Source organism: Marmota monax, unplaced genomic scaffold, assembly GCF_021218885.2.
Source record: "Marmota monax isolate L192 unplaced genomic scaffold, Marmota_monax_Labrador192_F-V1.1 WCK01_AAM20220418_F8-fsc00510, whole genome shotgun sequence".
Taxonomy (NCBI): domain Eukaryota; kingdom Metazoa; phylum Chordata; class Mammalia; order Rodentia; family Sciuridae; genus Marmota; species Marmota monax.
In genome coordinates, this window is record NW_026693173.1 from 197138 (window position 1) to 212371 (window position 15234).

General features: G+C 46.5%; 1 gene segment (V, D, J or C); it reads left to right on the forward strand.

Annotated features, from left to right (window-relative positions):
• Window positions 1-246: 246 nt before the first annotated feature.
• LOC131424612 (immunoglobulin kappa variable 1-9-like) lies at window positions 247-1064 on the forward strand. The segment is given in 2 exon segments: window positions 247-579; window positions 703-1064. Coding segments are annotated over 2 exon segments (402 nt in total).
• The last annotated feature ends 14170 nt before the right edge of the window (window positions 1065-15234 follow it).

Below are 15234 nucleotides of genomic sequence, written 5' to 3' on the forward strand. Positions count from 1 at the left end.
TTATGTTGCTTCCTCTTACCGCCCTTTGCATTTCTGGCTGGTAACACTGATGATTTTTCATGCCCAGGTCTTCAAGGAGTCAGCTATAGAGGAAGCCTCTCTGGAATAAATACTGTGCTCAGGTATAAAAAGGATGAGGTGAGTAACTCCTCCTGCAGGGTGTGGGGTGTGTGGGGCTGTGACAGAGCTTATGAACTTCGTCTTGGTTGGAGAGTGAGCAGGAGAAGTGTGTCCTGAACCTTGATGAGACCAAGAGGTCTCTCTGCTCACAGGAAAGAGGGATGATGGTTTTCTCCTGTGCCTCTCAGGAAACACATTTTCTCCAGGCAAATCTGGGCTGCCCTGCCCTATGCTGGAACACCTGGGGACACATGGCCAGGCCTTAGAGCAGCCTTCCTGCAGCTGTGCCCAGCCTGCCAAGCTCTGTTGATTTGCATGTGCCCACAGCACAGCCCACTGCCCTGAGGACTTCTTAAGAGACTGTTCAAACCCTGTGCAGGAGTCAGTCCCTGTCAGGACACAGCATGGCCATGAGAGCTCCTGCTCAGCTCCTGGGGCTTCTGCTGCTCTGCCTCACAGGTAAGGAGGGACACACTAGGGATGTGCTGAGACCAATTTCATCAGTGCTGCCTGGTGTTCAGGGAAATCCTCTTATGACATTATTAATTGTGTGCATATTTCTTCTCATGTGTTCAATTGTAGGTGCCAAATGTGACATCACGATGACCCAGTCTCCAACCTCCCTGTCTAAATCTCAAGGAGAAACCGTCACCATCAGGTGCCAGGCCAGTCAGGGCATTAGCAATTACTTAAGCTGGTACCAGCAGAAACCAGGGCAAGCTCCTAAGCTCCTGATCTATTATACCAACCGTTTGCAATCTGGGGTCCCCTCGAGGTTCAGTGGCAGTGGATCTGGGACAGAGTATTCTCTCACCATCAGCAGCCTGGAGCCTGAAGATGTTGCCACTTATTACTGTCAACAAGGTAACAGTTACCCTCCCACAGTGATACAGGCCATGACAAAAACCTCCCAGGGAGCAGAAGTGTGAGGCTGGGCTGCCCCAGCTGCTTGTCCTGCTGCCTCCACCTGCTGAGGGCAATGCTCAGGGGCAGCCAGCATCCCAGGGCCACTGAGGGGGGGTCTTTCAAAGCCTCGAGAAGTTCCTCTGTACCCTGTTTCTTTCTCCTTGTCAGCCCGAGCACTCAACCTTGAATTGGTGTCTTTGAAGGTGTGTGCACTACTTAGTGCAGTAGTGCTCCACCCAACAATGGTGAGAAGAGAAAGGAGGCCAATCAGGAGAACCACCATGATGAGTTCTTATCCTGTGGTATACAGGAACCTGGTGCTGAGTGAGCTCAGCCAAGATGCCCAGGGGAACAGAATTGGTGTTCAGAGACAAAAAAATGAAGACAGTTTTTATGACAAAGATGACATTACAAAAACCAATCCATAAAATTGCAACTATATTATATTTGATAAAGGGTCTAAAAGCATGCAATGGAGGAAGGATAGCATCTTCAACAAATGGTGCTGGGAAAACTGGAAATCCATATGCAACAAAATGAAACTGAATCCATTTCTCTCACCATGCACAAAAGTTAACTCAAAATGGATCAAAGAGCTTGATATCCAATCAGAGACTCTACATCTGATAGAAGAAAAAGTTAGCTCCAATCTACATATTGTGGGGTCAGGCTCCAAATTCCTTAACAGGACACTCATAGCACAAGAGTTAATAACAAGAATCAACAAATGGGACTTACTCAAACTGAAATGTTTTTTTTCTCAGCAAGAGAAACAATAAGAGAGGTAAATAGGGAGCCTACATTCTGGGAACAAATCTTTACTCCTCACACTTCAGAGAGAGCCCTAATATCCAGAGTATACAAAGAACTCAAAAAATTAAACAATAAGAAAACAAATAACCAAATCAACAAATAGGCCAAAGACCTGAACAGACACTTCTCAGAGGAGGACATACAATCAATCAACAAGTACATTAAAAAAATGCTCACCATCTCTAGCAGTCAGAGAAATGCAAATCAAAACCACCCTAAGATACCATCTCATTCCAGTAAGATTGGCAGCCATTCTGAAGTCAAACAACAACAAGTGCTGTCGAGGATGTGGGGAAAAGGGTACACTTGTACATTGCTGGTGGGACTGCAAATTGGTGTGGCCAATTTGGAAAGCAGTATGGAGATTCCTGGGAAAGCTGGGAATGGAACGACCATTTGATCCAACTATTCCCCTTCTCAGACTATTCCCCAAAGACCTTAAAAGAGTGTACTATAGGGATACTGCTACATCGATGTTCATAGCACCAAAATTCACAATAGCTGGACTGTGGAACCAAACTAGATGCCCTTGAATAGATGAATGGATAAAAAAAAATGTGGCATTTATACACAATGGATTATTACTCAGCATTAAAAAATGACAAAATTATGGCATTTGCAGGGAAATGGATGGCATTACAGCAGATTATGCTAAGTGAAGCTAGCAAATCCCTAAAAAACAAATACCAAATGTCTTCTTTGATATAAAGGAGAACAACTAAGAACAGAATAGGGACGAAGAGCATGAGAAGAAGATTAACATTAAACAGTGATGAGAGGTGGGAGGGAAAGGGAGAGAGAAGGGAAATTGCATGGAAATGGAAGGAGACCCTCATTGTTATACAAAATTACATATAAGAGGAAGTGAGGGGAAAGGGAAAAAACAAGGGGGCGAAATGAATGACAGTAGATGGGATAGAGAGAGAAGATGGGAGGGGAGGGGAGAGGAGGGGGGATAGTAGAGGATACGAAAGGCAACAGAATACATCAGACACTAGTATGGCAATATGTAAAACAGTGGATGTGTAACTGATGTGATTCTGCAATCTGTGTATGGCGTTAAAATGGGAGTTCATAACCCACTTGAATCAAATGTATGAAATATGATATGTCAAAAGCTTTGTAATGTTTTGAACAACCAATAATAAAAATTAAAAAAAATAAATAAAGACAAGGACATATGTTTCAAAATAAAACTATATCTTATAAAAAAAGAGTTGCCCTAAACTTATTGAAAAGTTCCTCAATCCTTTATAGATATCCCATTCCTCATCAAACTATCAGTATCAGGCTGAACTCATGGATCATCTTTTGTTTAATGTGTTAGTTTGTCCTAATTACAAATGTTAATTCTCAAGTGATCCAGACCTGGCCAGTGAGAGGCTCCTTCCTGGTAGTTTCTCTTTACTTTTGCCAGGGTATCATTATTTTTGGAGAACTTCTTTTGTTCCCAACTCATGGTGGTGCAAGGGGTTCTTATCCTAAGATTCCTTTAGTGACAAATAAATCTAGGCACTGTGAGTGCATGTTGGGAGCATGGGCTATTGTGCCTGGGTTAAAGAGGATGTGTAGATAACTCTCTCAATCAACCCCTCTATGGTCCTCATAATCTATCATCTCCTTATCTACCTCCATGCACATTCCTATCTATTCCTATATACAATTCTGAGTTTATTCTGATATTTCTGATTCTGGTCAAAACCTTGTTTGTTCTAGCAATGTTTCTTTTTGTTTGGGATCCCTTCCACCTACAGTGAGAATCCTGGCTCTGATTGTCTCTGGTGCATTGTTTCCCACCAACATTCCTCTGACTGAAAGCAACCTTTTCACATTGGCCTGCCCTCCATTAGACAGCCTCATGGCCACTCGTAAAAGTACCCTGATCCTACTCTGATACCCCTTGCTAGGACACAACCCACTTTACACACATATACGGATGCTGTGTCAATTGCCTTTTGTCACTGTGAAAAAAAACTGGGGGTAAAACACTTTAGAGGAGGAAAGAGTTACTCTGGGTCATGGTTTCAGTCCATGATCAGCTTGTTCCAAGGCAGAAGTATCATGGTGGAAGGGCTGGGTGGAGGAATGCTGCTCAGCCATGGGTCCAGGAAGATATGAGTAAGGGCTCAGGGTAAAAAAGCACACTCCAGGGCACAATCTCAGTGACCTCCTCCTTCTCAATAGTTTCTACCCCCCAAAATTCATTTAAGTCATTTGCACATCAAATGAATAAGTATCATAATGAGGTCTTCCCCCGTGAGACTTTGTGGGAACCCTTCACATGTAAGCTGTAACAGAAGCCCTCCTCCCACTGCCTATGTCCCCCACCTGCCCACTGCGGCCACACTATATTGTGTCTTCCTCACTGTGTTCCACATTTGACCTACACAAGGCCTGCACTAACACCATCTGTATGAGGACACTGTCCTCACCTTGCTCCAGTGTCCCCTCCACCACCCAGGTGTCCTCTTTGCTGCAGTAGCGTATTCCAGCCCAGTCCTCTGACACACCTTTCTCCTCACCAAGCATGTGCTCCCAGCCTTGCACCAGCCTCTGGGACAGTGTTCTCTTAGGAACTGGGTGAGATTTGGTGACAGAATAAATACAGGTTAGAAAACACGTTAGATTCAGGACAGAGGAGCAGCTGGTCCAGGAGAACTTTAACTTCTGAATCCAAAGCTCAGGTGGAGCTGGGGGAGGTGCACACACATTAATGAGAGTATCTCAGGGAACACATGTCCTGATGGGTGAAACAGCCTGCAGACAGCCAGGGAGCTGACCTTTCAGGTGTGGAAGGGCCAACTCCTGACCTTGGATGCCAAGGTCAGAGGAAGTGTTGGAGCCTTCAGAGTGGAGCAGGATCAGAGCTTAGCTGGGATGAGGGACAGCACAGGCACATGATCAATGTTCTTCCCTTCCTTACCAATCACAATGCCTGAACTTGATGTGGTTTGTCCCTTTCTGTTGCTTCCTCTTACCCACCACCCCCTTTGCATTTCTGGCTGGTAACACTGATGATTTTTCATGCCCAGGTCTTCAAGGAACCAGGTGTAGAGGAAGCCTCCCTTGTAGTAAATATTGTGCTCAGGTATAAAAAGGAAGAGTTCAGTCACTCCTCCTGCAGGGTGTGAGGGCTCATGAACCTTGTCTTGGTTGGAGAGTGAGCAGGAGAAGTGTGTCCTGAACTTGATGAGACCAAGAGGTCTCTCTGCTCACAGGAATGAAGGATGGTTCTCTCCTGTGCCTTCAGGACATACATTTTCTCTAGGCAAATCTGTGCTGCCCTGGCCTATGCTGGGACACCTGGAGACACTTGGCCAGGCCTGAGAGGACCCCCCCCCCACTCAGCTGTGCACAGCCTGCCAAGCCCTGCTGTTTTTCATGGGCCCACAGCAAAATCCACTGCCCTAAGGGCTTCTTAAGAGGCTGCTCACACACTGTGCAGGAGTCAGTCCCTGTCAGGACACAACATGGACATGAGAATTCCAGCTCAGCTCCTGGAGCTCCTGCTGCTCTGCCTAACAGGTAAGGAGGGACAGCACTGGGGATTTGATTAGACCAATTTCATCAGTGCTGCCTGGTGTTCAGGGTAATCCTCTTATGACATTATTAACTGTGTGCATATTTCTTCTCATGTGTTCAATTGTAGGTGCCAAATGTGACATTACAATTACCCAGTCTCCAACATCCCTGTCTAAATCTCAAGGAGAAACAGTAGCCATCAGTTGCTGTGCCAGTCAGGGCATTGGCAATGGATTAAGCTGGTACCATCAGAAACCAGGGCAAGCTCCTAACCTCTGATCTCTTATACCAACCGATTGGAATCTGGGGTCCCCTCGAGGTTCAGTGGCAGTGGATCTGGGACAGATTATTCTCTCACCATAAGCAGCCTGGAGCCTGAAGATGTTGCCACTTATTACTGTCTACAAAATTACAGTTCCCATCCACAGTGACACAGGTCATGACAAAAACCTCCCAGGGAGCAGAAGTGTGAGGCTGCGCTGCCCCACCTGCTCCTCCTGCTGCCTCCACCTGCTGAGGGCACTGCTCAGAGGCAGCCAGACTCTGAGGGCCACAGCAAGGTATTTCTAGGCCTGGAGAAGTTCCTCTGTACTCTGTTTCTTTCTCCTTGCCAGCCCCAGCACTCAGCCATAGATCAGGCCCACTGAGTGGGTGTCTCTGAAGGTGTGTGTCCTGCCCTGTGCAGTAGTGCTCCACCAACCAGTGAGTGACAGGAAGCTAAAAGAAGGTCAATCAGGAGAAGAACCATGATGAGTTCTTACCCTGTGGGTGCAGTACCCTGGTGCTGGGTGAGCTCAGCCAAGATGCCCAGTGGAACAGAATTAGTGTTCAGAGATAGATAAATGCATAGATGGTCAGTTTTTATGACAGAGATGACATTACAAAAAGGATGATCAAAACTTCTTCATAGGAATTGTTCTCTGTCAGCCTCATGTGTAAACAGTCACCTGGTGTATAAAACAGGCTCAACATCAATAATCATCATAGAGTGAAAGTTGCAACAAATCAGCAGAAACCTTTAGAAGAAAGGTCATAAAATAAAACCATGAAAAACATGGAGTGCATTCTGAGGATTGATCTAGAACATTCCCATGTGTTTGGAAATGTGAAATGGTCCCTGTGTTGGAGACCTGCCCTGACCATGCACATACCTGTGATCCAGGCTTTCCACTCAGAGCACATGCAGATGTGCCCAGATTCCCACATGCGGGGACCTCACAGCATTATCTGTGATAACTTCAACCTGAATCATCTAAATGCCAATCAAGGGAAGAATGGATAAATAGAAAAAGTGAAGTGCATGCAATGAAATACTATACACCAGTGAAAATGGCCACTGACTTCAAGAGCCGTGCAAGTGACACAGGCCACAGATACACCACAACTCATTACCCATGATTCTATTTTTATGAGGATCAAAAACTGGCAAAATTTGATAATTGCTTAAGATACCTTACAAATTGCATGGGGAAAAGGGGGGGGGGTCAATGACTGGTTATTCTTCCTTGAGAGTCTTTTTCCTAGTATTTTACAGACATTATTCTCTTTCCTCCTGTCTGCATATTTCTTCTGATAGCCACATGGAAGTTCCCTTGGATGCTGTGAGTTGCTTTTCTCTTGTGGCTTTCAAAAGTATCTCTGTAAATTTTCATAATTTGTTTATATTTTATTTTAGTGTGACCATCTTTAGATTAGTCCTATTTGGGACCTTCAAGCATAGTTAACCTGAATGTACATATTCCTCCTGTCATCTGGGAAATTTCTAAGAATTATTACTTTTTACAATCTTTTTTCTTATTAAATGTTTCCTGTTTTTATGGAATGCCTATAAAGCATTTATTGTTTTTTTTGACCCTTTCCCATATATCCAGTGTGTTTTATTCATTTCAAATACAGATAGAAAAAGATCACTGCAATAAAGTGTTAGATATTGTGAGAAAAATACAAGCAGAAGTCCTGAAAATGAAGGAATCAATAAACCAAATTTTAGATTCAAAAGAAGGCACCACCAACACAGAGACCACTTGGAAGACTGAAACTCAGACAATGAAGACAAAATATAACATCTTGAAATTAGAGTGGAGTATTTCCCTAATTTCTTGATTTTCTTTGTATTAATCATTTCTTTATTATTGGTTTTCTTCATGGTAACTTGTTAATTATACATGAATTTATAATCTTGCAGGGAATGTTACCTCACATTTCTTTAAAAAATATTACAAACCTATGTTTCAGGTTGAGTATGGGGAAGAGAACCCAGCTGACATGGGCAGTGGCATGGATCCTCCTTGACAGACAGGACAGGAGCTGAGCCCTTGACACCAGGCTGGGATTCTCCCTGGACATGTGCTGTGCTCATGAAGAGGAAAGGGGCTGAGTCAGAAGGCAGAGGACACCTCCCTCATTCCCAGGGGACTCTCCCAGGATCCTGCCTGCTGTGGTTTCTGTGGCCAGTGGAGGGCACCTGGGCTCCCACTACATCTCTTGCTGAGCTGCTGAGCTCAGCTCTGTCTTTGGATCAACATCATATTCACCTTTACCATAATGGCTCCCCTGAGTGACCATCTCCATCCAGTCATGCCCAGACATCTGAGGTGGGCAGATGCCCTCAGGTCTCCACCCTTGGACAGAATGGGAACCCCAGAACTCACCCGCCTCCCCATTCTCATTCCTCATCCTTTCTGTCCTCACCAGGGGTCCAGAGCATCAGCAGCCCTGGTGGCCCAACTAGAAAACTGTGATATGACTTGAGGGGCATCTACCCAGGATCTTTAGGAGTCACTGAGGCAGTAGAGACACAGAGTCGCAGGACCCCAGGGACAACCTTCCACTCTCTGGGAGACTTATGAGTGACTTTTCCAACTCTGATCCTTCCCCACATGGAGGCAGGCAGTTGAGTGGTTCCAGGCAGGGTGACTGGAGTCTGTGTCATCCCTGTGCCTCTGCTGAATCCTGTAATTGTGGGGACCACATTGTGTGATGATGCCTCCCAGTCCTGATGCACCACTGGGACCTGAAAGATCACTGTGTCTGGTGGGGTAGTGTCATGATTCCTGACTTGGTCTTTTCTCTTTGTGGGGCGTGTCCCTAGGGTTGAGTTACACTCACCTGTTTCCTTTGTCATCCTGCCCTTTGCCTGCTAAGGATAGAAGGTTCCATGGAAACTCCCTTTGTGTGTCCCCTTCTCTTGCTCTGCCTTTGTTGTGGCCTTCCTAGATTTCAGTCAATCTGCTGACAGGAGATACCACAAAGCTGACTCCACCCCCTGAATCCTGACCCCTTGCCTCATTTGAATGGTTTCTTCCCAATAAAAGGGTTCAGCACTTACTTGCTCCTCTCTCTCATTCCATGGAACCCTAAGGTCAGAGAAGCACCAGAGGACCCTACAAAAAGGTATTACTCTGTGCTTTTGTGGGTATTTTGTGCAGCCCACTTCACCTGGAGTGACCTGGAGTGATTACATGTGGTAAGTGACATGTAATAATGAGAGAAATACAATATATTATGCAAATTTAATAAGTCAATTTTATGCTGTTCCTGTTATTATTTATTGCAGGAAAAGTCATTGTTCTGTTTCACCTGTTTATTTGTTTTATTAGGTTTGAATCTGAATTACAAGAGCAGCTTTTGGAGGGACCTCTAGCATTTCACTTCTTCTCTTCACTAACTTGGCCACATCTTGCTCAGGTCCCAGGTCCTTCTCCCTCTGCAGTGTCCACGCTCATCCTGTCTGCTCATTCAGAAGGTACTGGACACCTCTCTCCTTGTCCTCCACATGCCAGGCCAGGCTGCTGCAGCTGACAGGGCCACTCATGGGTGTGGCCTGAGTTGGGGCCCAGGCAGTCATGGTCCACAGCCCTCAGCTGCACCTGGTCCCTGAGTTCTCAGCACTTTCCTCTCACAGGGCAGAGAATCTGCTGAGCTGCTGCTCAGACTAGTAGCTCATGTGGCAGCTGTGCCACCCAGGAAGGGAGGTTTTTGTTCAGGGCTGCACCACTGTGAGAGGGTACTCTATACCTTGCCAGCAGTAATACACCCCAGCATCCTCAGCCTCCACCCTGCTGATTCTCAGTGTGAAATCTGTCCCTGACCCACTGCCACTGAACCTGTCTGAGACCCCAGTGTAGTGGTTGGATCCTTATATATTAGGCGCAGTGGAGCCTGGCCTGGCTTGTGCACAACCCAGTTTAAATAGGTGTTTCCATCAGTGTGTAGGAGGCTCTGACTGGGCCTGCAGGAGATGGAGGCTGGCTGTCCTGGGGTGACAGGATCAGAGACAGGAGTCTGGGTCATCACAATATCCCCACTGGTTACTGAAAAAAAATCATAGTTCAATGCAAGGTTATATAAATACTTTAGGAGAATTTGTGCTTTTTCCTTTATTTTGGAATTCAGGTTAACTTATTATTGTGATTTTGATTTGTACAGTAAAGTTATTTATATTTAAATACACCTCAAATATTGTAATTTAGAAGAGCCTCTATAGAATTGACCTACAACATCCCCCTCTTATTATGTGACAATATTTATCAGAGACCAGTCCCTTGCTCCATCTGGAATACTCTCTCACATCAATTGACCTCAGCTGCCTCATCCTAGAGGAGAGACCTGCTCATCTCTTAGATGGATGTAGCACACATGGGCAGAATGGGTGCCCAGGGCTCCCCTCGCTCCCCCATCTCCCACCTCATCCCCTCTGTCCTCACCAGGGATCCAGAGTAGCAGCAGCCCCAGGAGCTGAGCAGGGAGCCTCATTTTGAGAAGCTGAGCTGAGGAGTCCTGGTGAGTCAAGGGCAGGTTAGAGCTGAGCTTTTATGTCAGCCTTGCAGGAAGGCCCTCCCCAGGGAGCAGCATGCAAATGCCCTGGTGGGTGCTGGGTGGGGAGAGGGAGGGATGGAGGGGCCTAACTTGTGAGTCCAGGGAAATCAGATGTCTTCTATTTTTGGAGGAAATACAGTAGAGAAACATCCCAGACAACCTGTGTTGTGGGGAGGAGGCTGCATCATGGAACCCTGGCTCTGTTGGCATCAAGGTGCCCAGGGCTTTCCTCCATAAGATAGCACAGACCAAGGATCTAGAGGTAGGCTGCAGGTCAGCCCCTGGTAGGGAACATTTACCCTGCTGGCTCCCTCACAATGGAGGAGAAAATGTGACAAGTCCCACTTCACAAGATTTGATGTTCAAATTTCGACCCCTGACAGCACCCAGTGGTGCCAGTTCTCTAGCCACTGTGTTCGCTATTACCTGGAGAAATATAAGACTGTGAAGAACATTGTTATATGTCCTCTTTTTTCATTTTGAAAGCAATAAGACCCCAAGTGTCAGAGAAGCTGGGGGGAAAACATCCTGTGTTTCAGCCAGAGAGATAGTATCCCTGCCCAAGGCAGGAGAAGGGGCATGTCCACCTGAAGCAGTTAGTGTGGAATTCCCGGGGGGGGCAGATCCACAAACTGGTGGACATCCTGTTGTAGTCATCTCCATGTGTGCGACTCAGCAGAGTCATGCAAACATTTCTCAAGAGAAGAACCCCTTGAGTCCACTGGGTAGGGTGGTCAGGGAGGATTCTAGGGCACTTCTCATTGATGGGGAATTCCTTCCTCCCTCTGCTGCTCCTTATCATGGCACTTGGCAGCAGGTGTCACAAGTCCTGTGCTGAACAGGACAGTTCCTCTGTGAGAATATGACTGAGTGGACTCTCTCCATGTACAAAGGTGATTCCCTCTGCCCAGAAATTCTCCTGGGCATTGCACCAGGGGAGGGCACTGGGGAAGCGTTCTGGGGCCACAGCACTGAGACATTAGATTTAGACTTCCTCCTCCAGCCTGGGAGAAAAGGAGGCTTTGTGATTTTGGTCTCCAAGGCTGAGCTGTTTTCCAGGCAGCCAAGGCCCTCTGACACACCCTGTCCACAGTGTGGGATCTTGGTGTGTGGGCCCCAGCAGCTGAGGACCCTGTCATAGTTTCCCTCAGCCTCAATAAACTTTGGTGGCTGTCCTTCCTGAGTTAGCAGCTGCCCTCTGCACACTGTGAGGATCAGGTGTGTGGGCATGGTGGCCTTTCTAGGTTCTGAAGACCCAGATCCCCATCTGCCTTATCTTAATAAGCAGAGCAAATGGAATGACATAAAATGAGTAGGATCTCATTGAAGCAGTCACAAAGCCAAAGCTTAGAGTTTACCAATGATACCAGGGACAGGACGACTTGTCAGAAAGGGATTCAAGAGATATATGTCCTTTCACATGCTTACCCTCAAGAATTAGTATCTTCCTCAAGCCACGTGCTATTGGGTTCACAAGTTGTGGTTCCTTGCAGTTCCAGGGGAGTTTGAATCTTATTTAATAATTTATTTTACTATTTTGTTACAAAACAGTGATGTCACCCCTTGTCTACCTGAGACAAAATTAAGGGGCCATTCATACTGATTAAATGGAAAAACTAAAATGTATATTTAGTTGTCAATATTATTTCTGGATTAATGCTAAAATTCCCAGGTCAGTTAAATAATGTGGTTTGGATATCAAATACCCTAACGTGTCAATAATATCCAGTCTGTTAGTAATGTGTTTTTAGAGATTCTATTACTTTGCCTATCAAGTCAAGTTCATGATTTTTTTTCCTTATCCTTTCATATTTCTAAATCAGAAGGGTAGGGACATTTGGTTCCTTGTATTTGATCTTCTACATTGACTTCTGTGTTTTCCATTCACAAAACTACAGTATCTGTGATGGTATTTTTGGCTCTTTCTTTTCTTATTTGTCAGATATATTCCCCATTCCCCTCCCATAGTCCAGCAATTTTCTTCCCTCTTTGCTGATGGGTTTGGTGAGGCCCCTGCAGCCCCGCCCAGCTGAACCTATTTAATATACCAGGACTTTGACAAGAGACCTGAGCTGCCTCAGGCAGGCAGAGGCAGCAGAATGGTATCCCACACACAGGAGTGTATGTTCCGGAGTCTCTGGGCTTCATATGAGAAATTTACCTACTGCAGTGTTGTCAGATGAATATGTTGGTAGAGTTGATGCTCTAATGTTAAGAGATATAGTGGGAATTAATGTCTACTACCCATATGGACCTAATTCTCTGCTGATTTCCACACTAATAGGAAATTTTAAAGGGCATATTTCAATGTGCATGTGAAAAAGATTTTTTGTGTGTTTGCACGTGTCTGTGTGTGTGTGAGTGTGTGTGTGTGTGTGTGTGTGTGTATGTGTTCATGATCCATTCCTGATTTTTCTGATTGCAGGTGTCTGTGGGGACAGCTTGATGACACAGTCTCCAGGCTCCCTGGCTGTGTCTGCAGGAGACATGGTCACCATCAGCTGCAAGTCCAGCCAGAGTCTCTTATCCAACCACAAGGACTATGTGGCTTGTCACCAGCAGAAGCCAGAACAAGCTTCTGGACTTCTCCCCTCCTGGGCATCTGCGTGGGCAACTGGGGTCCCCTGGAGATTCAGGGGTAGTGGTTCAGGGACAGATTTTTCTCTCCCCAACAGCAGCCCCAGGCTGAGGACGTGGCAGATTGTTCCTGTAGCAGCACTGCAGTGCTCCTCCCAAGAGCCTTAGCCTCAGACAAAACCTCCCCCAGGCTGAGGGTCAGGGAGCCTCTGCTCAGCTGCTTCCTTTTTGCAGGGCTCTGGGCTTCCTGTCTCCTCTGTTTCAACAGGTCACATATTTTGATTGATTCCTTGGAGGGATTTCAGGGTCCAGGAGAAAATAAAGAACATGGGCATTCTGAATGATTATTAGTTCAGCAGGAAGTCACCAAGCACAAAGGCTCCAGAAGGCTTCTGGAGACAGTGTATTTTAAGGTCCCAGGAATCTACATGTTTCCCTGGACAGATGGCATGACTGAGATGACCATTAGTCCTCACCCTCATAAGACAATCTGGTGATTTTCACACTAGGAGGATCACACTCATTCTGACCATGGAAATAGACAGTGAAGTGTTCCCCTAGTGAGCAAACTGCTGGGGGGTAACAGGCACTCTGATTCCCAGGATTGGAATGCCCAGAGATTCCTCGCTGAGGCTATTAGGATAACTGTGGGGATGCATTACCTGATTTACACAGTGACATCTTGTGAAGGAGAGGTCTCTGTGTTTGCATCCACCTGGACCTTATCTCAGTGAGCCAGCATTCAGGGTTAGAGGAACACTGGCTGAAGTAGTCACTGCTGGGGGCAATATGTAACTTTGGGGTTATTAAAGAAGATGGCAAAGAGCAGTAAGCATGACTTTTTTCTGCCAACCTCTGTCTGTCTGCACTTCCCTCTATGTGTGTCTGTCCTTTGTGCTCCTCCTCCACAGGCGTCCCTACCCAGGCGTTCCTTACAGAGGACTGATTCTCCCTTTGCCTGCTCCAATCTGAACTTTGTCCATGTTCATCCCTTGTCCTCCTGGTCTCCTTCTTCACATGTCATCTCTTTCCACCTGGATGCTTCCAGGATCAGACTCTCCACCCAGCAGTTCAAAACCTCTCACCCAGAGAAACCTCTCTCTCTGTCTCTCTCTCTCCCTTTTTCCCCCTCTTTCTCTCCCTGTCCCTTTGCTGTCTCTTTCCAAGACTCTGCTTCTCACATGAGCCATTCTGGTGACATTCATTTAAGTGGTCCCTGCTCTGCCTCCTCTTCTGGCCTCTGTACTTTTCTCTCATTTTTGTCACCTGTTCTTATAGTTTGCTTTTCAATTTTATAATTCACAAAAAATTGCAGAACAATAAATTATTGGGCAAGACCTGAATGGCACCCAAGTCAGAGTCCTTGGATTGTTTGCCAGAGTTCTGCTGAGGGCCCAGGTCCTGCTCCTTCTGCGGTGTTCACACTCATCCTGTCTGCTCATTCAGAAGGTCCCAGGACACCTCTGTGTTGTCCTCCACATGCCAGGCCAGGCTGCTGCAGCTGACAGGGCCACTCATGGGTGTGGCCTGAGCTGTGGCCCAGGCAGTCATGGTCCACAACCCTCAGCTGCACCTGTTCCCTGAGTTCCCAGCACCTTCCTCTCACAGGGCAGAGAATCTGCTCAGCTGCTACCCAGCCCAGCAGCTCATGTGGCAGCTGGGCCACGCAGGCAGGGAGGTTTTTGTTCAGGGCTGCACCACTGTGGGAGGATCATGTGTACCTTGGAAGCAGTAATACATTCCAGCATCCTCAGGCTCCACCCTGGTGATTCTCAGTGTGAAATCTGTCCCTGACCCACTGCCACTGAACCTGTCTGAGACCCCAGAGACACGGTTGGAAACCTTATATATTAGGCCCTGTGGAGCCTGGCCTGGCTTGTGCACAACCCAACTCAAATAGGTGTTTCCATTACTGTGTAGGAGGCTCTGACTGGACTTGCAGGAGATGGAGGCTGACTGTCCAGGTGTGACAGGCTCAGAGAGAGGAGTCTGGGTCAGCACGACATCCCCACTGGTTCCTGGAAAAAGAGAACAACATAGTTATTTTCAACATTATGAGACTATTTGTATTTTTTGTATATTTCCATAGAAGTAGTATTTGTGATTTTGATTTATGTGGCCTAAATGTCAGTTTTTAAGAAAGGAATCAAGTTTTCTAAGCCATAAGTGACTCTGGAGAATTCACCTATAACATCCCCCTCTTTTCATGTGACAATCTTCATCACAGGCAGGTCCTTGCTCATTCTGGAATGTTCCTCTCTCACACAGACCTAACCAGTGCAAGCACATCCTAGAGGCCAAGACTTCTACCTCTCTCATGTGGACAGAGCACACATGGGCAGAATGGGGGCCAAGGGCTCACCTCCATCCCCTTATCTTTCCTCATCCCCTCTGTCCTCACCAGGGATCCAGAGCAGCAGCAGCCCCAGGAGCTGAGCAGGGAGTCTCATTTTGAGAAGCTGAGCTGAGGATTGCTGG